General features: G+C 53.0%; 1 protein-coding gene across 1 annotated transcript; it reads left to right on the top strand.

Annotated features, from left to right (window-relative positions):
- The first annotated feature begins 2,389 nt into the window (after positions 1–2,389).
- Positions 2,390–23,477, top strand: FBXO42 (F-box protein 42). Its single transcript, XM_082233605.1, has 10 exons — positions 2,390–2,711; positions 9,839–10,126; positions 10,504–10,620; positions 11,660–11,794; positions 18,085–18,238; positions 19,293–19,403; positions 19,515–19,611; positions 20,086–20,142; positions 20,923–21,039; positions 22,193–23,477. Exons 2-10 carry the CDS (start codon positions 9,859–9,861, stop codon positions 23,336–23,338), a joined length of 2,202 nt encoding a protein of 733 aa, XP_082089731.1. The 5' UTR covers positions 2,390–2,711; positions 9,839–9,858; the 3' UTR covers positions 23,339–23,477.
- Positions 23,478–24,145: the final 668 nt, after the last annotated feature.

Raw genomic sequence — 24,145 nt, 5'->3', positions numbered from 1 at the left:
CCTTCTCCCGAGGCAGAGTGTCCACTCCCGAAAGAACCGTACAGTTTAGCGGAAACACAGAGCGCTCTACACACAGTAGCACAATAAGCACAAAACACAGTAAAATTATAATATCACAATAATAAGAGACAATGGAGCATCCACCGCTGTAGGCTATGGAAAAAACGATTTTGTGGGAGATGAATGGAATTTGCTGCCAAGGAGTGTGGTGGAGTCTCCTTCTTTGGAGGTCTTTAAGCAGAGGCTTGACAACCATATGTCAGGAGTGCTCTGATGGTGTTTCCTGCTTGGCAGGGGGTTGGACTCGATGGCCCTTGTGGTCTCTTCCAACTCTATGATTCTATGATTCCTCATCCAGGGACAGTCTGCCTCTTAACACCAGTAGCTGGCACAGGACAGGAACCAACCAACAGAGAAAAGGGTTCTCTGAAAGCACTTGCTTGGCGACAGGATAGTGGGTTGGAGGGATCTCCTGCCTGACCCAAGACTCTTCTTTCTAAGAGCATAAGGAGATCCCTGCAACTCGATCAGATTTAAAGGAGGCCCACCTAGTGGGCAAAAAGACACCCGGTCTCTGGGAAGCCCCCAAGAAGGACCTGAGCGCAGCGGCAGCCCTCTCTTCATTTGTGGCCTCTAGGACTCGTATTCAGAAGCAATACTGCCTCTGACACACCTTCTGCTATGAATTTATCTAATCCTCTCTTAAAACCATTTGGGTTGGTGACCCCCATTGCCTGTTGCAGGAGTGAGTTCCCTGGTTTAACTGGGCCCCGGGTTAAAAAGCTCTTCCTTTCCTTTGGCTTGTCCTGAGCGACAGTCGGCTTCCTTGCTGGGACTAGTATCACGAGAGTGGAAGGACAACCCCAGAGGCTTTTATGGAATTGCCAAGAACAAAGGAGCATTTCAGCAGCTGGATCAAGTCGAGTCTCCTGCTCCCCAGACAGTGACCAACCAGGGACTCCTAGAACAGGCATAGGCAAACTGCCCTCCAGATGTTTTGGGACTACAGTGGTACCTCGGGCCATTCTTATTAGGGATAATTAATGAAGAAATTCATTAAAAAGATGTAAATTTATTTATGTATGCCACAACGGCAGCGAGAATTCTCCTGGCTCAAAGGTGGAAACAGCAAGAACTCCCTACATTGGAAGATTGGAGAATTAAGATGGTGGAATTTGTGGAGTTGGCGAAGCTGACGGGGAGAATTAGGAATCGACCCGAAGAAAAATACCAAAAGGACTGGAGCAAATTTATTATTTGAAAGAAAATTGTACTTATATGAAAACGTTTGTAGCATTAACGTGATATGTTCTGTAATGAGGCATTTTGATGCTGATTTATAAACAAAAATATGATTTCTTAAGGCTAATATATGATAAAGAAGTGATCATGAGAATGCGATAGATATGTTAAATGTCATAGGGATGTCAGAAAGAGAGACGGAAGGAAGTCAAAGCTCATTTTGAGCAAATAATATACCGTACGTTGTGAATATGTGTATGGAATTAAGATGAAATACAGAAAAAATAAATAAAAATTATGTTAAAAACAACAACAGTGGTACCTCAGGTTACATATGCTTCAGGTTACAGACTCCATTAAACCAGAAACAGTACCTCGGGTTAAGAACTTTGCTTCAGGATGAGAACAGAAATCGTGCAGCGGCAGCATGGTGGCAGCAGGAGGCCCCATTAGCTACAGTGGTACCTCAGGTTAAGAACAGTTTCAGGTTAATAACGGACCTCCGAAACGAATTAAGTACTTAACCCGAGATCCCTAACCAACTCCCATGATCCCTAACCAACAGGACCAGTGGTCAGGGATGGTGGGAACTGTAGTCCCAAAGCATCTGGAGGGCCGAGTTTGCCTATGCCTGTCCTAGAGCAAAGCGCCAGAAGATCCCTGGTTCAGTCCCCAACTGCCTGGGAGAGATCCCTGCATGAAGCCGAGGAGAGTCGCCGCCATTCAGTGGAGGCAGCCCTGAGCTAGGTGGGACAGTTGCCAGACTCAGCAACGAGGCAGCTTCGCGTGTTCCTAGTGCGAAGACCGAAGACGGCGCCTAAGCGCAGCCTCCTCCCTCCTCCTCCTCCTTCCGGCGGACCTTCCATGCGCAAGAGCAGTCTACCCCGCCGGTGTCTGAGGGAGGCTCCCGCATCCCGCTAGCGACGTCTGGTTGGCTACAGGTTTCTCGGCTGACTCCGCCCCACTGAGACCCCTCCCCGTCGCCCCACATGGCGTCACAATCCCTCCCAAGATGGCGCGCGCCTCCCGACAAGGGTCCCGTTAGCCCCTCCCCTTCGCCCCATTCCATCCCCCCGCCGGCGCCGCCTTTGCCCTTCCCAACATGGCGGCCGCGTAGAGCCCTTTACGTGGTGGGGGCACGTGACACTCGCTCTTCAACAGGACTTCTCCCTGCCGTTCCGCCGCGGGTCACGTGTCCGGCGGTCTTGCCCGCGCGCGCCTGCGCGTTAGCAACGCTCGTCCCTCTTCGCCGCCTCTCCCTCGGCCCCATCCCTTCCCTCCCCCTTTCCTCCTTTCCCCGGCCGGGACGGCGGCGGCGGCGGCAAGATGGCGGCAGCGACGGTGGCTGGGAGGGCTCAGACTCCGCGCGAAGGTGGCTTGGGCTCCTCTGGGCGCCCGCCCAGGCGGCAGGAAAGACTCTGAGGCGGCGGCGGCGAGGAGGAGGAGGAGGAGGAGGAAGCGGCAGCCAGGTGAGGAAGGGGCTCCCGCGACTCCCCCTGCCACACCCTCCCCCCGCACGCGCACCTGAGCACCGGGAGGGAGGGGCGCCCCACCTACCAGGAGGCGACGGGGTGGGGGGGGGGAAGAAGGGCTGAAGGAGCACCTCTAGGGTGACACCCCCCCGCCCTCTTATATGTGGAGGGAACAGGTAGGCAGACCCCTCCCCGCAGTAGACACCCGTGGCACCTGCGGAGGGAGATAAGGAGTCCCCCCACCATCCACGCACGTTGCCTGTTTTCTCCAGAGGGAGGGGGCTTCGCCTGGGCAAATGGGGAGGAGGGTGGGGTTGGCCCGAAGGGGTTCCTGAAGGGAATGGCTCCCCTGGATATCTCCGCCGCCCCCCCCCCCCCAGCGTCAGAGGAATGCCTGGACAGACGTACCTGGGGAGGGGGCTTTTGGGAAAGGGGGGAGCCTCATTAGCTCAATTTCCAGCGATGCCTGAAAAGGGGGTGCAGTTATCAAACAAGGACCCCCTTGTTATCAAGCGAGGACCTGAAAAGGGGGTGCCGTTATCAAGCGAGGGGCGGTGTTGAGGGGTTTCCACGCAGCGAAGGCTGGAGGGCGATGCCAAAAGCCGGAGGCTCTGACTGAGGCTTGGAGGAAGTTCCTTCTGGCCCAGGCAGGGCTGAGGACAGGAGCCGCCTGGCCCCTTTGCTCCGTCATGGGAAGGAGAGTGGCCCCGCCTGAAATGGCAATCGGGATAGGGACCCCGTCGTGGGACTGGGGCCAGGCCAAGGCAAGGGCCTCCTTGGCTGGGGCTCTCTCTTTAAGGAAGCTGAGCTGCCTGCCCAGCAGGGGAGAGCCAGTCAGGGGGTGCCTCCTCTGCCTGCAATGGCGGCTGTGCTGAGCTGCGCCTCTCCAGCCCAGAGGGCCCACCCCTCCTGTTTTTGCCCAGGTGGGCTCAGTGTTTTCCTGCTCCGCTGAGGCCCCCAGAGCCTCTTTGCCCAGCAGGATGACACAGGCACTGGCTCCTCTACCTCAGCGCCTGCTCCTCCTGCTGCCAGAATTTGTCATGTGAAGAAGACAAATTCTGCTTTCACTTTCTTGGCTTTGCTTGTGCTGATCTGATGTGGCAGAAATGGCCCTGCTGCGAGGGGGGCATGTGGGTTGTTATTTTGTGGGGAGGGGGATGCCTTCCCAGCAGCTATATTGAGGTGCAGTGCGGTAGCGTGGGGGTGCAGGGGGGGCCGGGCGCAACATCTGGGGGGCGCTCGCACTCGCAGTGCTAAAATCAGTGCTAAAATCCACAGGTTAGGGGGTGCAAATTACTTGCCTTGCCCTGGGTGCTGACAACCCACGCTGCGCCACTGTTGAGGTTTCTCACCGCTGTTACCCATGGGCACTCTTGCCAACTCCTTCTGCGTGGTGGCGGTTTTGAGAGTGGTACCTCCAGAGCAGGGCTTGGCACAGTGGGCTGTTGTTCGTTTGTGTTGAGTGGTATTTTGTGTTAAGTGGTATCAGAGAATATTCTAGATTCTTAGGCAAAGGAGGGGTTGGTTTAAAAAAGCAAAACACTTTAGCCAAGAAATGGAAGTTGCTTGTTCTAAGTGGGAAATACTGAGGAAAGTTCTTGAGCAGTGTCTGAATTCAGCACCAATCATAACACACCCACTGTGAACAAATGGAGGTGTCCCCACTCCCTGAACTTAACTTCAGCTGAGCCCTTGGAAGCCTCTTTAACCAGTCCCGCATCCTGTCTCTCACGCTGGCCCAGAGAAGTCACAAAAGCAGGTCATGAGGCCACACTTACTCTGTTGCCCCTTCCTGTTTGCCGGCCCACAAACTGCCTCCTGGGGGAAAGGGCCAAGGTGGCTGGTACTCCTGGGGCTGGCATCCTATATGGCATTTAATGCCCAAGTCAACATGGGCAGGACTGGAGTGTAAACTCTGAAAGGAGGCTCTGAAGTGTTGCTCTGCTTGGGCAGAAATTACTTCAACCAGAGGCTGCGGGGGTCAGGGACGCTCCATGGGCAGGCTACCTCCGCTTCTAGGGGTGAGAGAACTGTATATCCCACTTTTTGCCAGCTGGTGTAAAGCTCTTTCCGTGCATCCTGGGTGCAAATGTCAACTGTGGCACTTTGCAGTGGGACTTTGATCTCTGTGGGGTGGAGCACACCCTCTCCCAGCCTCACTTTTGGAGCAAACAGGGCTGGTGTTCCTCTGCTGGCTTTCCATGGCTCTCTGGGGGTTGGTCTTGGGTTTCAGCTCCTCTCAGCCGCAGCCAATCCTTGTAGCCAATGAGAGTTGTACTAAAGGAACTTCAGGGCAGCTCCGTTTCCCTAGAGTCATGGTCCAAGGGCATAAGCCTCATTTTTGGTGCTAAGTGGCTAAAATTCAAATCCACAACTAGCACGTTTTATTTTCACGTTGCAATATTTATATCCTGCTTGATTGTAATAAACCTTGATGCCCATGTGAGCAGGGAGGAGAGGAAAGCACATGCCAAAGAATTTGAGGGGAAGGACACTTGTTTTGCATGCGGAAGGTTCAGCATCTCTAGGTAGGACAGGGAGAGACTCCTGCCCAAAACTCTGGGGAGTTATCACTGCCAGTCAGTGCAGTACGCAACTAGGTGAACCTAGGTGACTGCACAGAAGGCAGCTTCCTAGGCTCCCAAGTTTGAACAGGATGCTGCGTCCTCATTGAGGAACCCCAGAGTTCACCGGAAGAGACCCTGTTCTGCTTGGCATAAGGGCCCTGAAGACAGTTTGGGGGAGGGGTTCCTACCACAGGGGAGGGGGGACAGACACTTTCCCCTTTGTCTTGTGAGGACAGGTAGCAGGTCATTCTTTGCAGTTCCCATTTATCGAATTTTGAGATTGATAGGGTGTTTTATTTAGAATTATTGCCCCTCTGTCGGTTGTGAAATTTGAGACAGCAAGTATGATGAAGCACAATGCAGACGCAGAGATATAAATATATAGGAAGCTTTTGCCAGTTTCAGTTGCCTGTGGCTCTCGCTGTGAAGAGGCAGCCCATAATAGTTCCATCCTGAAAGGCCAACTTGTCTTGACATTTGGGCCCTGAATGGAAACAGAAGGCCTCCCGCTCAATTTCTTTTCCAGGATGTCGGTGCAGGAAGGAGGGAATTGATCAGCCAATGACAGCTGAACAGGAGGGCCGGGAGAGGGGAGAGATGTGGCCCTGCAGGCCTCTCTGTCTGACCCTTGGGACTCTTCCAGGTCCCACTCCTCACTGGCCTCACTCTGCCCCTTCCCCTTGAGTGCTTTTGCCTGGATGGGATATGGTATTGAACTCTAATGGCACCTCACTTCCCAGGGGCATTTGTAGAAAGCAGCCTACTCTACAGAGGCAAAACCCACATTTGTTGCTCTGCCCAATTCTTTCTCTGGCCTTGCCCACCCCACCCCCCAGCATGTGGTCCCCAGAACAGGGATGTAGCCCTTGGGCTATTCAGCAGAAAATTGTGATCCCTTATGCTTGTGTGTTAATTGAAACTCCTGGAAGGGAAGAGGCAACTTTGTCTCCCGCTTGGATTTTCTGCCTCTTTAGATGTGAGAAGGATGCAGAAGCCATTATTGGGGGGGGGGTCTCCTTTCCGCGGGAGGCACTGATGGCCTCTGGCGATCCACTTGGTCAGTTGGCTTCTCAGCATCTCTGTTGCACTGCTAAAAACCTCTGCAACAGGGCTGCCAGCTGAGCGAACAGCCCGTTTTTGCAGTGTGGGGGTGGTCTCTAGATCTGTGCCCCCCATTCTTCAGATGTTGTATTGTGTTTTTACTATTTTTTGTTGGGAGCTGCCCAGAGTCCCTGGGGCAAGATGGGTGGCATATTATTATTGTTATCATTAATAATAATAATATGTTCCCTCTCCCCTGGGTCTCCTGCCCTCCATGGACCATAGGGCTCTCACCTACCTTGCACCATTGCAGCAACCCTCTAGGGAGGATTTGACTTGCCTGCCCAAGAGGCCACTTTCATGGCTCAGCAGAGATTTGAAGGGTCCTGCTCCCCACCACCCCAACCCCATATTGATGTCTGCTTTACGATTATCCATCTGGATTTGAGCAGAGGAGCAGTTTTGTGCAACGGTAAAGCAGGTGACTTGCTGGCTAGGTGTACAGCCTTTAGTTTTGCAGTGAGAAACCTGTAGCCAGTCCTGGGAATGAATCTTCTCTGGTAGGGAAAGGATGAAAGCAAAGCCTGACTTGCATGTGGGAAGACCCTGCAGGGAGCCAGAGAACTTGCCCTAAAAGCAGCAGGGGGCAGAAGCTCTGGCTGGATTGGGTCCCCCCCCCCCGCTTTAAGACCTGAGAAGAGCCCCCCTGGCGGGGCTCCTCAGACCTTGGTGACTTTTCCCTGCAGGAGGGCACACAGAACCCCCTCCCTTGAGGTTGTAGCTCATCTCTCCCTCCGCAAGGGCCGGCTTCTGCCTTCCGGGGGCCAGAGCAGAGGTCTCTGCGAGAGCCAGCGTTAGACTTTCCTTTCTGCCAGCCATTCCTGGTTTGGGCCGACTTAGAGCAAAATGGGGGTGGGTGGGGGGGCGTGGACTGAAACCTTTGCAAGCTGTCCCTGCCCCGGCAATTACAACGTCAGGCAGATTCCGAGGCAACAACCGGCAATTAAGAGGGTTGGGTTTCCCCTCTTTCTCCTCCCATGAAGTTCAGGGAACTTGGGCTGCAGCCTGTTTTGCTGCATTGGCTGGGGCGCCTGGGAGAGATGCGCAAACACACCCCAGGCAGGGAAAGGCTCCTGGTGGGAATGGCTGGAGGCTGGGAAGGTTTGCATTTTGAATGCCTGCCAGCCCGCCTAGAGAAAAACCTGTTAATCGTAGAATTGCAGAGTTGGAAATGAACCCAAGGGTCATATAGTCCAGCCCTCTGCAACGCAGAAATTGCAACTAAAGCATCCCAGAAAGGTGGCTATCCAATCTCTGCTTAAAAATCTCCAATGAAGGAGAGTCCACCACCTTCAGGACGCCTCCCTGAGGCTGTGGCAGAAAGCATAACCAGCCAGCTGTGAAGGGAACTATTTCTTACCTGATGGTTTAAAGTGCTCTGCAGGAAAATAGTTTACAAAGTTTGCAGGAAGGGTTTTCACTCTCTCACACACAGGCTGCACGATAGACTGTGCATGCAGCTGGTATGAAGCTCGCAATTCAGAAGCCTAAGAATTTATGCTTAAAAAACCCAAGTTGTTAGTCCTTATGGCTGCAGGTTCACCCTCCAGCAGCTGGTTCAAACATGGCTGCCCCCTCCTGTTCAGGGGGGGGGGGGCATTTGGCAACAGGCTCCCAGCATTGACCCATCGTTGCCTCCAGGCTTGGCTTGGCTTCAAATTATTTTGAAAAATACCAAAGAGAAGTCTTAACATCAAATGTGAATCCTTGGAACTGCCAAACCCATTGTCCTTTCATCTCAAACCTGTGCATCTTCCATTAATGCATTCCTTCAGAGCTATGGGTGTGTGCATGGGGGGGGGAGAGACCCAACCCAATTCTTTTCCGAGGGAGGGGTCTTGCTCAAGCCTGGAAGGGCTTAAGGGTATGGATGGAGACCAAGGACATAGCCAGGACCCCTCAGGGAGGGTCTTGCTTCATGACATCCTTCTTAGCAAGGAGCATTCAGAAGAGACATACGTTTTATTTAAGCAGGGAGGAATGCAAAGATGTTGAACTCTCTAGCAAATCCTCAGGAGAGGTCTTAGCCTGTGAACCCACAGGGTTGGTAGCTGGAGCACAAACTATTTCCTGTTTTTATGGATTAATATCACTATTAAAGCATTTCTACTGCATAGAAGGGACGCGGGTGGCACTGTGGGTAAAACCATAGTGCCTATGACTTGTTCGAATCCCCGCGGCGGGGTGAGCTCCCGTCTTTCGGTCCCAGCTCCTGCCCACCTAGCAGTTTGAAAGCACCCTTAAAAGTGCAAGTAGATAAATAGGTACTGCTTTATAGCGGGGAGGTAAACGGCGTTCCGTGTGCTGCTCTGGTGCAGGCTTGCCAGAGCAGCGATGTCACACTGGCCACATGACCCGGAAGTGTCTGCGGACGGCACCAGCTCCCGGCCTCTAGAGTGAGATGAGCGCACAACCCTAGAGTCTGACAAGACTGGCCCTTACCTTTACCTTTACCGCACAGTTTAGCCAGAAAGGCTCCCAGAGTGGTTTATAGAACAAGAAGTAAAACAAGGCAGTTCCTGCCCTCAGGCTGACAGTCTGAAAGACATGACACAGAAGGAAAATTGGGTGGGGAAGAAGGAGGAAGAAAAACAAACTTAGGCACCATCTTTTAAAGTTACAGCTGAAGGAGGCCTTCTTCTTCTTCTTCTTCTTCTTCTTCTTCTTCTTTTTCCTCTTCTTCTTCTCCTCCTCCTCTCTCTGGCCCTTGAGAAAGGCAATGTCTTTCTTTTATCCACTAAGTCGCAGTCATGGGCAGGCTCTCTCCTCTCAACAGTCTCCCCTTTTCTCAGTTGGGGTGTGTGTAGGCATAGCACCCTCCTTTGAGTCCTGCTTCGGGGGGGAGGCTATCAAGCGTGAGGCTGATGGAAACTCCCTGAGGCATGCAAGGCACTGATATGAATGTTTGGAAGCGTGGAAAGGGTGAGCTTTGTGGGCTGGTTTGGGAGCCCATTGTAGGCCGGAAGGACCAGTGTGGTTGGCATATATGTGTGTGTGTTGGGGAAGATGCAGAGAGACTCTCCTTTGTGACTGCAGATAGGGTGCATTGGCCAAGACCTGTACCTGAGCCGTGTTGGGTGGAGGTCTCTTGATGCTCCAGGTCTTGTTCCTGCCCCCCAAGGGTCCTGAGCAGGTACAGGGGACCTGTGGTGGGTGTGTCAGCCAGGCACCCTCTCCAGACCTCTCTGCTGTGCCGAGGAAAGGGCAGAACTGCCTGTCGTCTGAGGTGGGGCAGGGCCTTCCCCTCTTCCCCTCTCACACATCTCTCTCAGGGAAGCCAAATCGTAAGAGCAGCAGGCAGGTCGGGAAGCGAGCGAGGGAGACGGCGGCCGCCTCCACTGTCCGCTTGAGGGCGTGCCAGAGAACTGGGGACCTCTGGCTGGGCCGGACTGACAGCCATGGGGCCTGAATAACGTGTGTGGCTTTTCTCTCTCCGCCCCCTCTCTTGTTTTGAAGCTGCCACGTGGAATGGTGCCATGGCCAACTCCTCAGACAGCGACGAAGACAGCTTCATGGCCGTGGACCCCGAGGAAGCTGCGGCCGACGGGGCTACCATGGAGCAGGATGAGGGGGAGCCCAGCGCCAGGCCGGAGGAAGAGGGCGAGGGAGGGGGCACCAGGCTCCGCCGGTCCATGCAGGAGCTGCCGGAAGAAGTGCTGGAGTACATATTGTCCTTCCTCTCGCCCTACCAGGAGCACAAGATGGCAGCCCTGGTTTGCAAACAGTGGTACCGCCTTATCAAAGGTACTTGCGTTTGGCGGGGGAGGACAGCTGGAGTCTCCCCTGATGGCAAGCCAAGCTTCCCCGTAGTTCACAGGCCTCTCCCGAGTTTCTGCTCCCAAAGAGACTCGCCCGGAGAAGCAGCAGAAGCAGGCTGCGCAGAAGGTGTTTGGCCAGGATTCTCAGTATCCTGCTCAGCCCTTGGTTGGCAGAATCAGAGCCACCTCGCACTGCTTGAAATCTCGAGGGAGCTGCAAGAGGTGCCTGACCTCTGTGGTCAGGGCTGCCCCAATGTGGAGCCCCAGAGGGCTGGAGCCAGCTTGGCCTTGGGGCAGTTACGGGTCTTGGGCGGGAAATTCCTGGCGGTGATGCCTGCCTCTCTCTCTCTCTTCCTCCTCCAGGTGTGGCCCACCAGTGCTACCACGGCTTCATCAAGGCAGTTCAAGAAGGCAACATCCAGTGGGAGAGCCGCACCTATCCCTACCCTGGGACCCCCATAACCCAGCGCTTCTCACACAGTGAGTCCCTGGCTGGGGAGCTGACTACAGGGCGTAGGGGTGTGTGGCAGAGGTCTGCAGCCCTGGGACTCCTTTCTCAGCTTCCTTGCATGGAAGATTTCAAGTCTGGAGGTGGCCTTGTTTTCAACAGAGAGCAGGGGAGGTGGAAGGTGGGGATTGGGAAATGGGCCGGGGGGGATTCAGCCCTTTGCAGAGCAGCCGTGGGGAAGGGGCAACTTCTGGCTCCTTTGCCTCATGATTCTTGCAGGAGCCCCAGTTGACCCACAGGCCCATTCTCCCCAAGGCTTCTGGTGTGGGGCAGCTAAAGTTGTCGCTGCTCCCTGGAAAGTGTGCTGCCAGCCAGCTGATCGCCAGGGCCCACAGTGGATAGAGGAAAACGCTTCACCTGACCTCTGGGTGGCCCATAAAAACATCCAGAGAGCCCTGCAGCAGCAGGATCAGGCCGGAGGGACCCGCCTTGGCCTCCAAACCTTCCTCCTCCTCGTAGTCATTTGTGGGCAAGCCCTGCTTTCTTTTTGACAACCATCTTTCTCACAAGACAATGGAGTCACCTCCAGGGGTGACACTGAACTGCTGCGTTAGCACTGAAGTGACCTCCCTGGGACACAAGCCTGGGCAGTGGGCATGGAGGTCCTGGGCTGCCCAGAAGACAAGACCCTACTCTCAGTCTCACTGAAGTGGTCCAAAGGGAAACAGAGCAATACCTTTGGCAATCAGCTGGGAGGAGGCGTACAACACGGGGAGGGGTGTCGCCAGCCATGTCAGTAAATGGGCAGAGGAGAGATGCCTCTGTGGAGCCTGCATGTTCAGAGGCAGTCAACCACTCAAGGACAGTCAGCTTATGGGGGCCGAGTGCTGCTTGTGGGTTTCCTCCAGGCCACAGTAAGGCAAGAGGCTGCTGGGCCAGATGGAGTCCTCTGGGGGCCAGGGGTGGGCTTGGGCCTGGCTCCCGTGTCTCTCCCCCTCTCTCTCAGGGTGGGGCTTGAGCTTGCCAGACACTCAGGGCTGGTGTTCCTTCCTTCTTTCCTGGTCCCTCCAGGCGCCTGTTACTACGATGCCAACCAGTCCATGTATGTCTTTGGCGGCTGCACCCAGAGCAGCTGCAACACTGCTTTCAACGACCTCTGGAGGCTCGACCTGAACAGCAAAGAGTGGATCCGGCCACTGGCCTCAGGTGAGAGCAGGTGCAAGCTTGGGGTTGGTTGGGAGGAGGCTGCCATCCTGGGGCCACCCAGAGGAGTTCTTTTATATATATATATATATATATATATATATATATATATATATATCATTTTAAAATTACAGAAAAAACAAAAAGACAAAGAAGAAAAAAAACAAAGGAAAAACAAACAGCAATCAAACAATACAAATCAATAAAAACCAAAACCAAAACCAAAACACATAGCACATCAAAGTCAAAAAACAAAAATGAACCACAAAAATTTAAAAACAAATCCAATATTCTCAAATCCTTAACTGTCATTACCTAATTTCATCGACCTCCTCACACCTCCCTTTTTTATATTCTAGTTATTAATTATCACAGCAAATCCTTCCCATTTTTCATAATATTCTGTCATTAAATTACCTTAATCTATTTTAACCTTACCTTACTATAAAAAACCCTAAAACTTAAAACTTAAATCTTATTTATACCAATTTCTCATAACCATAACATATTCTTGCATAGTTCTTTTTAACCTTTTTGCTAAAGCCAAATAATTTCGTTCCAACATTTTTCTAATACTCATTAATTTTACAAAACAATCCTAAATAAAAAATTTTTAAAACTTTCTTCCAATCTTCATCCAACGTCTCTTCCTCCTGGTCCCGGGTTTTGTCAGTCCTTTCTATCCCATCCATCTAGTTCATTAACCTGGTAATCTTATGTCCGAGGTCCTTAAGTCTCTTCCATGTCCCTTCCGCAGATCTTCTTCATATTTATACCTTTACTTTACTTTGTCTCCTGGTCCTTTCACTCATGGAAACTCCAACTTGACAGTATTTTTGTCCCTTCTCGACAGATCAGCCCCTTTTCCATAGTCCACACTGAACTCCATGTGGTATTTAAAAGCATGTTTCAAGGTCCCTCCAGAGTTGAGGACCCCCACAACCCCAAACTCCTCACGGCCCATTGCCAGACTTGAAAAGTCAAGACATCCCTGCATAGGGGGGTCTATCCAGCCCCCCATCTCCAAGCCAAACAAAACTCTATCTCTCCAAATCTGGCTTTTTCCAAGTTCATTTGTCAGATCCAACAACTTATGTTCCTGCTGGGCCACAGCTCCCTCCATCTCTGCCACCCGAGGTCCAGCAACAACCTCCTCCCTCATCTGATCTGTCAGAGCACACTCCTGAGTTGATTCCTGGGTGGGCTCTATATAGATACCCACTACCTGTCCAAAATTTCTAATCGCAACAGTCATCAAATCCGTCTTCTCATGTAACTGTTCCAATAAAGCACTTGTCTTGCAGAAAGCACGCACCAGAGCCTCTGAATACATTGTTATGCAAGGTCAGAAGTCTGTTCCCACGATCTTAATCTGTTTGCAGCTGCGAAGCTCCCCAGTTTAAATTTAATAACAGTTTCACAAGCTCCCTCTAGGGGAAGAACTTCTATTTGTATCAATCTCTTTTCTTCTTCTTCTTTTTTTTAGCAGCAGATCTAAAAACAAAGTTTCCTTTTTCAGATATTTTGTCAATATTTGTTCCTTTAGAATGCGAAAGAGAACAATGGAATCACTATGTTTCTGTTCTTTTAACTGTCTGTCAAAAACATTTGTCTATAGTCAATGAACTTCCCAAAAAAAAGTCTGTCCTGACACCCCGCTCCCAGGTTCAAGACGGTGGAAAATCACTTTTCTTTACACTCTCCTCTGCAGGTTTAAACAATCTGGAAACCCCCCCTCTTCTGCTTCCGATGGGGGTTCAGTAGTTTTAGATGATGAAAGTTGATCCTTTACAAACAATTTTCTAGACTCTAGTTTGCCATGTCTTTGCTTTAATCTATCTACAAGAAACGGAAGGCTGACTTCCTGTTTAGACCTTCCCGCTTCAGTGCCAAATTCAGAGGAATTTCTTAATCCAGTTTTCCGTTCTACTCACAGATCGTTGTTTAAAGTCCAATTGTCCAAATTTGATCTGCTCACGGGTAGTTGTTTTTGTAGCCAAATTGTCCCAGGAAAAAGGTAGCGCTCTCCGGCAACGGCTGTGCGGCTTCGCTCCACAGAAGAAGCAGTTGACTCTCAGCACCGTGCCACTAGCCCCTCTTCGCTCCGGAGCCCGTAATTGGGTTCCTTTACGAATTGGGGGGGCGCGAAAGGTGCCCGCCAAGTCCCATGGTCACAGGCTTCATCCGCCTGTGATTTTTTAAAGGGTCCCCGCTTCGCCGTAGTGGAACAGACCCGTTTTCCGTGGAGCCAGTCCCTCCGGATCAGAGGGAATCCGCCATTACCGATGGCGCCACCCCGGAAGTGATCCACCCAGAGGAGTTCTTGGCCAGAAACCTGGGCTGAAGCGGAGTCAGAGGGGGCCCCTTTTCATCCATGCCTCTTGGTCATGGGATGCAGCTCCTTGAACGCTAAGGAGGAGGGGAGGATGACATCCAAGGCCCTGTAGACCTCTCCTCCTGAGGAGCAGGGAGGCAGGAGAGGAAGTTTCCACCCTCATTCGCCTGGGGTGGCAGTTGCTGTCTACAGCTCAGGTACAGAGCCAGAAAGAGCCACAGGCTTCATGGCTTCTGCCTTCCACACAGAGCAAGATGGGGGCAAGGGTGCTCTTGGGTTGCCTCGCTGATGTCTGGAGTGCCTGCCTGCTACTAACGCAGGGCCAAGCGTTCCCCATCACTCTGGGAGCTCCCCCTTCTGGGGCTTGGGAGAGCCAGATGAGGTGTGCTTCTGCCGGTGGCCCCCACGGCAGCCAGAGGGAGTGTGGGAAATGGGCGATCCTTCCCACAACCCTCAGCTTCACTGATGGTACCAAGAAGTTCCCACAACCACCCGTTTTTTAATAACAACAATGGGGATGGCTTTAACACCTTAAAAAAGAAATTGCTGCAGGAAATTGGGGGAGGCATTTCGTGGGTTCCGCTATGCAGGGGGTCAAGGACCGAAAGCTCCCCCCCAAAAAAAAAACACACCTCAGGACAGGGTTTTCTTGCCACCGTCCCTCCCGCTGGCTTCTCCATGGATCTTCTGTCGCTAATGTTGCATACAGTCATTTCTTAATTCTTTTCCTTTGCTATTAGAAATTCCTGCTTCACACGGCAGCTGCTTTCTTCACCTGCCAGGGAGCGTGTTTTGTAAAGAACCAAATCTGATGGCTTCTGGGGCACCCCCAGCTGTCCTGCTGACCCTTAGAAGCACCTGCCCTATGGCAAGGTCTGGCTGCAGCAGCTGGGGCCTTTGGGGCAAGGAGGTGGGGAGGTGGCAAGCATCGCCACCCCCACCCCCCTTCCTGCCACGGAGTCCCCTTGCAGCTGGGGCTGGGAAGAGTGATGGGAGCCTGCAGGGTGTGGACGTAGGTGGGTGGGGAGGCAGGACTGTGGGGCAGGGTTAGACAGAACTCTAAATGCCCCACATGCAACCCCTCAGCCTCTTCGATTGGTGAAACACATAACACCAGTTCCACAATTACAGACGTACCTCGGAAGTTGAACGGAATCCGTTCCAGAAGTCCGTTCGACTTCTGAAATATTTGGAAACCAAGGTGCGGCTTCCGATTGGTTCCCAATTGCGCAGGCGCGCCGGAAACAATAGTGGAAGCCATTCCAGACGTTCGCCTTCCAAAAGTTTGAAAACTTCCGGTTTTCAATTGTTCGGGAGCAGAACATTTGACTCCCAAGGCGTTCGGGAGCTGAGGCACAACCATAAGAATTCAGTTGTTTAGTGTGTCAGGATCTGCACTTGGGAACTCCCTGTTCCAAAGCAGGTGCCTTCACTGTCTTTTCAATGCCTGCTAAAAGCATTACTATTTGACAAGCCTGTCCAGACGCTTAGAAAGTTGAATTTTGACTTTATATATGTTCTAAAGTACCACTGGTAAGTTTTTGTTGATTTTATTGTTTTATCTCTTTGTAAACCGCTTTGAGTGGTGTTGCAATATGCCATCTACCCAAAGCAAAAAAAAAGGGGGAGAGCTGATGGGTGCTAGTGGGGTGTAGATGTTCCAGCAGGTGGCGGGGACATCTAGGCGACACCCCCCCCACACACACACACTCTGGTCTGGATGCTGAAATGCAGCCCAGCTGTGAGTCTCCTCCCTTGCAATGGCAGGAGAGACAAAGCTTGAGTTGGGGAAGGAAAGCTCCCCCCCCCCCAGTAAATTGCCAGGGAGTTGCAGGCGGGGCGTCCTCAACCCCCCAACACCTGCCTGTCAGCCTGGCAGGAAATTAGGGGTTTTGTGCTTCGCCTTTCAAGAGCTGCCTGACGAAAGCATTAATTAACTTGTACAAGGAGCTGCCAGCTCTTCCCTCGACTGCTCCCCCCTCCACGGAAAGGAAGGAGGGAGTTCAGTTTGCAGGCAGGCGGCAGGTCCCTCTGCTTCCGGCAAATGGGAGCAAGATATGCAGGCTATTCTCTTTTGGGGGGGTCTGTCATGACTGCAGGGCCCCCTTGCATCCCCAACACCCCACCCCTTAGAGCAGCACTGCAAAAGGGCTGTGCACCCGGTGTTTCTCCTTTTCATTTCTAAAAACAAACCAAGAAACGGGTTCCTAGTCCTCAAGGGGGCAGACGTGGAACTGGCAAAAAGGGAGGGTCTGTGGGCGGAGGTGGCCCTGTCCTGCATGCTCTGTGTTCCTCTTTGTCTTTCTTTGGGTGCAGGCAGAGGAGCAGAAATGCTGCTTTCTCTGAAGTAAAAGCGTAGCCCTTTCACACACACAGAAGCTCGCTGCATTCCTGATTCTCTTCCCCCCTCCCCGGCACTTGACAATGAAGTTTCCGCCAGGGAGGGCTATTTTTGTCCCAGCGCTGCACTGCCCTGTCCACTTCCTCTGGAATTCAGGGAGGCTCTCCAGGGAACTGTGGGATCCGTTGAGCCTTGGGGGGAGGGGTTGCCATGTGCCAGGCTTTGGATGGTCTAGCTTTAGGGGCCTATTTTTGCAGTCTTGCAGGCGTGAGCTGCAAATAGCCCCATCCCCAATTTTGGTCTTGGATCCTGCTGGCAACTCTGGCCTCTGACTCTCGAGGTCGCCTTGGAAGTGTTGGTGGCGCCAAGTTCCCAAGGACGCTTCTGGGTGCCCAGTTACCTTTCCTGCATGTATCCCCACCCCGTTGGGTAGGACTGAAGTATCCCACCCACCAGCCCTGTCTGCTCTCTCCATGAAAGGAGAATCCTCTGGAGGAAGAAACAGCGTCTCCTGGCTTGGGAAGAATCAGAGGCTGGAGCCGCAGGCGCTTTCCTGTCTCCGTGTTGGCTGTCTCGGGGACAGGGAGGAATTATAAAGCTGTAGAAGTGGAAGGGACCCCAAAAGCCATCTATCCCAACCCTCTGTAGTGTAGGAATCACTCTGAGCCCAGTGGTTAGGATTCCATGAACTTGCTTAGAATCATTAGGTACCACTTCATAGCAGCAGCTTCTCACAGTAAAAATCAGATTTGATAACAGAAATTACCCAATACTGAATTGACGTTTGAATGAAAATAAGTGGTGCTGGTAAAGAGATGTTTAAGAAAATGTAAATAGAGACTGACAATTGAAAATGGATATTTATAACAATAGGTTAATATATGGAGTAAGGATGAAAGTTAGAGGGTAAGGATTTGCTGAATTAAATATCTGAACTGGAATACAAAATGGGAGGTGTGAGGAGGTCAAGAAACTAGTGAAGAAAATATAAGATTTGAAAATATTAATCTATTTTTCAGTTTTGATTTTTGGCTTTTTTCTCTCTTCTCATTTCTTATCTTTTCTTTTTTTTCTTTTCTATCAACTGTTTCTCTATTGGGTATCTTTGTTTTGTTTTGCTTTTTGTAGTTTGAATGTTGGAATTTGTTGGAATTGGTTTCTATTGTCTTGTTTATGAAATAATAATAAATATCATTTAAAAAAAAAACAACAGAAATCACCTGTTACTGGCAGGATAGGTTGGGGCAGGTGGTGTTTCCAGGGGGCAGGGAGCCCAGCTTCCTTGCTGACATTGGCACTCGGGCAACAGGAAAGGGGCAGCCCCAAGACTCCTCTGCTCTTGCTCAACTTCATTTGCAGACAGAATGCAGGGGCTTCTTCAAAATGGGATCTCCTTGCCTTCTGACCAGGGCTTCCCATTCCACTTTGGAGACAGACAGCGGCTTGTGTCCCGCATTTCTTGCCCAACTTCAGGCAGAACGGCAAACTCTGGCCATTGCAAATCGGGTAGTTGCTGGTGGGTCAGGTCCTCGGCTGTCTGTGGCTTTTTCATCTATGTCTGTATCCAGGAAGCCCTTTCCTAAGCTAGGTCTGCTTTTCTCTCCCTCCTCCCTGCAGGCTCTTACCCTTCACCCAAGGCGGGGGCCACCCTGGTGGTATACAAAGACCTGCTGGTGCTGTTTGGAGGCTGGACGCGACCCAGCCCTTACCCCCTGCACCAGCCAGAGAGGTTCTTCGACGAAATCCATACCTATTCGCCCTCCAAGAATTGGTAAGAACTGTTCGGAACAACGGTCTGCCATTCTCAAACCTTCATTTCAGGTGTATAGAATCGCAGAACTGTAGATTTGGGGTCCCACAGGTCACCTGGTCCTGCAATGCTGGAATCACAGCTAAAGAATTGCTAGCAAGCGCCCAACCCACCTCCTGCTTAAATACCTGCAATGAAGGAGAGCCCGCGAGTGTCCCATGGAGACCTTCAGAAAGCTCCTCCTGATGTTTAGTCAGAATCTCCTTTCTTGGAATTTGAATCTGTTGGTTCAGGTCTGGAGCAGCAGAAAACAAGCTGCCTCCATCTTCCATGGGGCAGGCCTTCAGATGTTTGGCTGTCTAAAGGGCCATCACATGGACAATAGAGCACACCTCTCTCCCGCCCCTCCTTTTTATTTATTCAGTGATTTGTACACTGCCCAATAATAGCCATCCTGCATAGATTTGATTTTTTCGCTGTGGAAATTGGAGCGTGAGCACGTTAAGAATTTTCATTAACTTTTATCTATATAACCCAGTTAACAAAATAACATTTTGTGGGGCGAGCGCACGAAAGATAAACCGAGCCAAACCAAGGCTAGGATGGGATGTTACGTGCGCAAGAGAAAGCGATAAAGCTGGTTATCCAGAGATCTGCGATAAGATACAGACAGGTGGGCCCAGCTGTGGGCAGCCTGAGAAAGTACCACTCCCTTGGGCTTGCCCACAAAAAGCACTTGCTGCTTCCAGGAACTCTTCTCGTGGTGAGACTGTTGTGGGTGAGCTGAGCATTTGTGGGAGCCCCGGGTGAGAACCCAGAGGCTGAGAAGAAGGGAAATGAATAGATATTGATGTATATTTATCAGCAACTCTGTATTGATGCAACATTTTCATATATATTTTTGTAATGTTTTGTTCAAGTTGCCCGTCGTTGATTTTTGCACACCACTTGGAGATTTTAAGCAGTATAGAAATTTAAAGATCAAGGGAGGTAGTGTGTGCACGCGTGCGCGCTCACACTGTTTTGTAGCTTCATCTTGCCCCTCTTTCTTCTCCTCCTGCCTCCCCCCCTTCAGGTGGAACTGCGTGGTTACCACCCATGGACCCCCTCCCATGGCTGGCCACTCCTCCTGTGTCATCCAGGACAAAATGATTGTCTTTGGGGGGTCCCTCGGATCTCGGCAAATGTAAGTCCGTTCTTCTCCCCTCTCCTCTTCAAATGAAAAACACGATAATGTCCCGCAAGACCACCACCAAAAAGAAGGCGGCTTCCATCTAAGGTTCTCTCTTTCTGGCAGGAGTAATGAAGTCTGGATACTGGACCTGGAGCACTGGGCCTGGTCCAAGCCAACCATCTCCGGGCCCACCCCTCATCCGCGAGGAGGCCAATCACAGGTGAGGGTCTCCTTACCCGCCCCGCCCCCCAGCATCTCTGCTTGCAGTCAGGCCCACCGGGGGCCAAGGGTGGCAGGACCCCTTCCCTTTCTCCTGCATCCCCTGCCTCATCCTGCAAGAACCCACCACCTCCCATCTCCGGTTCCTAAAAGGCCTTGTGCCAAGTTAGCTCCCTGGTCTGGCTAGCTCAGTGCCGCCTCCACTGACTGGCAGCAATGGCTCTGCAGGAAGTCTTTCCCACTCCTGCCTGGAGATACTGCCAGCGGGGATTGAACTAGGGGCTTTCTGGAATGCCCTGTGCCATCGGGATACAGCTGCTCCTGACCTTGGGAAGGTCTTGGGTAGGCAGAGCTTGGCTTCAGTGGGCCAGGCAGGGGCCTGACCCAGTGGAGGGCAGCAGGTGGTTTGCAGGCTCCTGGCCTCTCTGGGCTCCCCAAGACTACATACCCACTTTTCTCTCTCCCTCTCTGCCAGATCGTCATAGACGACAAAACCATCCTGGTCCTCGGAGGCTGTGGGGGGCCAAATGCGGTGAGTAGGCCGTGTTGCAGGGGCTCTTCACTCCCCCATTTGTTCACTTTTAAGGCTCCAGTCTACTGTGATGATGATGATGATAATTTATTATTTATACCCCGCCCATCTGGCTGGGTTTCCCCAGCCACTCTGGTCGGCTTCCAACAGAACACTAAAATACAATAACCTATAAAACATTAAAAGCTTCCCTAAAGAGGGCTGCCTTCAATGTCTTCTAAAAGCCTGGTAGTTGTTTTTCTCTTTGACATCTGGTGGGAGGGCGTTCCACAGGGCGGGTGCCACTACCGAGAAGGCCCTCTGCCTGGTTGCCTGTCACTTGGCTTCTCCCAGCAAGGGAACCGCCAGAAGGCCCTTGGAGTTGGACCTCAGCGTCCGGGCAGAACGATGGGGGTGGAGACCCTCCTGTAGAAGCACCCAGCCAGATTCTGCGGGTGCTGCTTTCCTAGAAGCCACCCAAGACTGGCTTTCTGGCTCTCTGCTCCACTTAGGCAAAGCATGTGAGTTGCCCTCCTTTCTGCCTGCTGCCTGTCTTTGGTGGGGGCGGTTCTGCAGGAGCAAAATCAGCATCAAAGGGGGCGGGATATTGGGCCTGTCTAGCGCTATTCCGAAAGAGGTCACCACTGGCTACCTTTTGAAGAGCAAAGGCAGCCCCTCCTCATCTTGGGGGTGTCCCCAACCGGCTCCCTTTGCACCCCAGAAAGAGGACCCCCTCCTGTGCCCGGCTGACCCCTCCTTCCTTTTCTGCCCAACAATGCTGACCTGCCTCCTTGCCCCCAGTTGTTCAAGGACGCCTGGTTGCTGCACATGAGCTCCGACCCTTGGACCTGGCAGCCCCTGAAGGTGGAGAATGAAGAGCAGGGCGCCCCCGAGCTCTGGTGCCATCCGGCTTGCAGGGTGAGCAAGGAGGGGGGTTGCGGGGGGGGAGGAACAGCTGCCAGGGCTGCCTCTTCACCCACAGCTCTTTCAGTGCAGCGGGCTTCCATTAAAAAATTTAAAAGAGGGAGGGAGGGAAATAATGAGACCCCACCTCCCAAGTGGGTTGGTCGGCTAGCTGAGCTGGGATTTGAACTTGCAGCTCTCAAGGCCAGAGGCAAATGTGCCTTAGGCATTTGTGGAACATATGTACCAACAGTAGTGGGTCTCGGGCTTTCAGGCAAGGGCAATTCCCAGCCCTGCCTGGAGGTGCTGTTAGGGTTGAGTCTCTTCCCCTCCTGTAGCGTTCCCAAAGCAAGGAAGGATTGGACTCTGATTAATAAAATACACACGAGGCTTGACCAGCAAGACTCTGGGAGGAGGTGCGTATAATAATCCTCTCCACCCACCGGCCCAGTTCGTTTTATTCACAAAAGAACTTTTTGCACAGTGTTTGTAAGAACCAATCAGATTTCCTCTGAGCATTTCAAAAACCCCACGTGGGACAAAGTCAGATCAGAAGAAATCCTGCTAACTACAAAGACTACTTTGAGCATGCATACATATCTGAGAGTAAATAAAACAAGACTAGAGGAATGCATTCAGCAAAACCCTGGAGGTCATAAACAAGCAGTAAAACATGAGAGGAAGGATGGCAAAGGAAGATCTTTATCACCTTCATGTGAAACTTATTTCCTGGCCCTAAGATTAACAAAACCAAGGAAGGGTACATCAAAGCTACCTATCAACTTTATGGCCTAGGATGCCTGGTGCAGCAACCAGCAGCTGGTCTGTGTCCTAGAATGCTTATACGTGCTTGTCAGGTGTAGAGGAAGCAAATGACAGAGGCTTGTGGGATTTGATCAGAAACCATTGTCAAGGAATCAAACCCAGTCCACGCAATGCTTTCATCGTGGACACAATGGCTTGCTTCATTTTTCATAATGCCTCATAGCTATCCCACATGACCCCCACACTCTGGATATTTGCACACACACACCCCTTGAGCGGGACTCAGAGAGAGGAGGAGCTCAGCACCGTCCAGCCCCTGGGAGCCCCTGTTGCGTTTCTCAGCCCCCTTGCTTTGGGCAGCAGAGAGGATGACGCTGTGCCCCCTTGCTTTCTTCTCTTGCAGGTGGGGCAGTGCGTGGTGGTCTTCAGTCAGGCCCCCAGCGGGCGGGCGCCTCTCAGCCCCAGCTTGAACTCCCGCCCATCCCCCATCAGCGCCACCCCGCCGGCCCTGGGTCCCGAGGCGCGGGAATATCGCTCCCAGTCCCCGGTGCGGACGGCAGATGAGGCGCCCTGCGTCAACGGCCGGTGGGGCACCCTGAGGCCCCGGGCACAGCGGCAGACGCCCTCTGGCTCCCGGGAAGGGAGCCTCTCGCCGGCAAGGGAGGACGGCTCGCCCATCTTGAACGGCAGCGGGGGCTTGTCGCCCGGCCCCCTGGCCACAGGGGGGGCCTCTCTGGACAGTCCCCTGCAGGCCGCTTCTCCCGGCATGCCTTCCGCCATCAAAGAACACAACCCCAAGGCTGGCCTGCCCCTGGGCCCCCGGCGAGGCTCCCTCCCTGACCAGAAGGACCTGCGGCTGGCGGTGGCTGACTTAACCTGGGAGCCGAAGCCTCCGGCCACTTCCCTGGCCTGCCAACTGGACGCTGCAGAGAACAGGACGGTCAGCCTGGCCTTCAGGAACCCTCCGGAACAGACCAACGGCCTCCATACCCCGCCCCACACGGCCAGCTCCTTGGTGGGCGCCGTCTCCCCTAGTGCCCTGCGGCGGAGCCTGGAGGCGGTGAAAGCCCTCTCGGCCAAGGGACCCCCTACCCTGGCCGTCCTCAGTCCCCCTCTGGTCTCCTCGCCAGCGTCCCCTGGCAGCCAGAGCGGCAGCGCTAGCAGCACGGAGGGGGCGGCGGCAGCTGCCCCCAGCATCCCCCGGCCCGTCTCTGCCCAGGTGGACGCTCACGCCTTGCCCCCCATCGCCCGCCGGCTCGGCCACCACCCGCCGCAGTCACTGAACGTGGGCAAGCCCCTGTACCAGAGTGTGAACTGCAAGCCCATGCAGATGTACGTGCTGGACGTCCGGGGGGCCCAGGAGCACGGGCGGGTGGCCTGGAAGGTCTTCCACAGCAGCTGTGTGGTAGGGCCCCCCGAGACCAGCCTGCACACCGTGGTGCAGGGCCGGGGGGAGGTCATCATCTTTGGCGGCCTGATGGACAAGAAGCAGAACGTCAAGTACTATCCCAAAACCAATGCCTTGTACTTTGTCCGAGCAAAGAGATAATGCAGCGGCGGAAGTGGCTCCCCCCCTCCCCTCAAGACCCCCTCATCGTCGTCGTCCTCTTCCTCCTCCGTGCTCTGTCAGGCGGGCTGTGAATCTGGGCATCCACCCACCAATAAAAAAAAGATCTAAGCAACTGGAACGAATGCTCTTACCCCTCCAGGTCCCCAGCATGAGCCCAAAGTGCCAAAACACACACCTTTTTCCAGAGGGGGTGGTGGTTCCAGACTGGAGCGTGGTGAGCAGGCCCTTCAGTGCGCATTGTGGCTTTCTCAACATACTTCCAACCCCGTGGCAGTTGTGGAGGGTTGCCAAGGGATTGGGGTGGGCACCATTCTTCTCCCTGCTGTGGGGCTGCAGTGATGCTTGGGAGCCACCTTGGATCCTTTCCCCCTGACCATTATCCTTTTGGAATCTCCCCCCCCCCCCGTTCTTGTTGCTGTAGCCCCCCTGTAAGTTGCTGTCTGATTGATGTGAGTCTCTGGATGCTGTCCCTTGGAGCAGGGTGGTTGAGATGTTCCTGGCTATGAGGAGCAGCCTGGCAGGGTGTCTGGTCCATCACAGCAAAAACAGTCAGCTGGGGGGGGGCAGAGTGGCTTAAAGCAGTACCAGCTTATTTTGCAGATGCCACAGGGAGGGCCCCCATTGCCAGCCTTGTGTGTGATGGGAGAGGCCTTTGTCCATGGAGTCCTGCTGCTCCAGCAGGTGCAAGGGAGTTAGCAAGCAAGCAAACCTGGAGTTCGGACCTAGCCTGTTCCATGGCTCGTGTTGCAGCCTCCCTGCCTGCCTTTCTCCTGCAGCCGCTCCAGT

This window comes from Podarcis vaucheri (assembly GCF_965113315.1).
Source record: "Podarcis vaucheri genome assembly, chromosome: 7".
NCBI classification, from domain to species: Eukaryota; Metazoa; Chordata; class Lepidosauria; order Squamata; family Lacertidae; genus Podarcis; species Podarcis vaucheri.
Note: the sequence above shows the minus strand (reverse complement) of the source record. Positions and strands in the feature narration are given on the sequence as shown.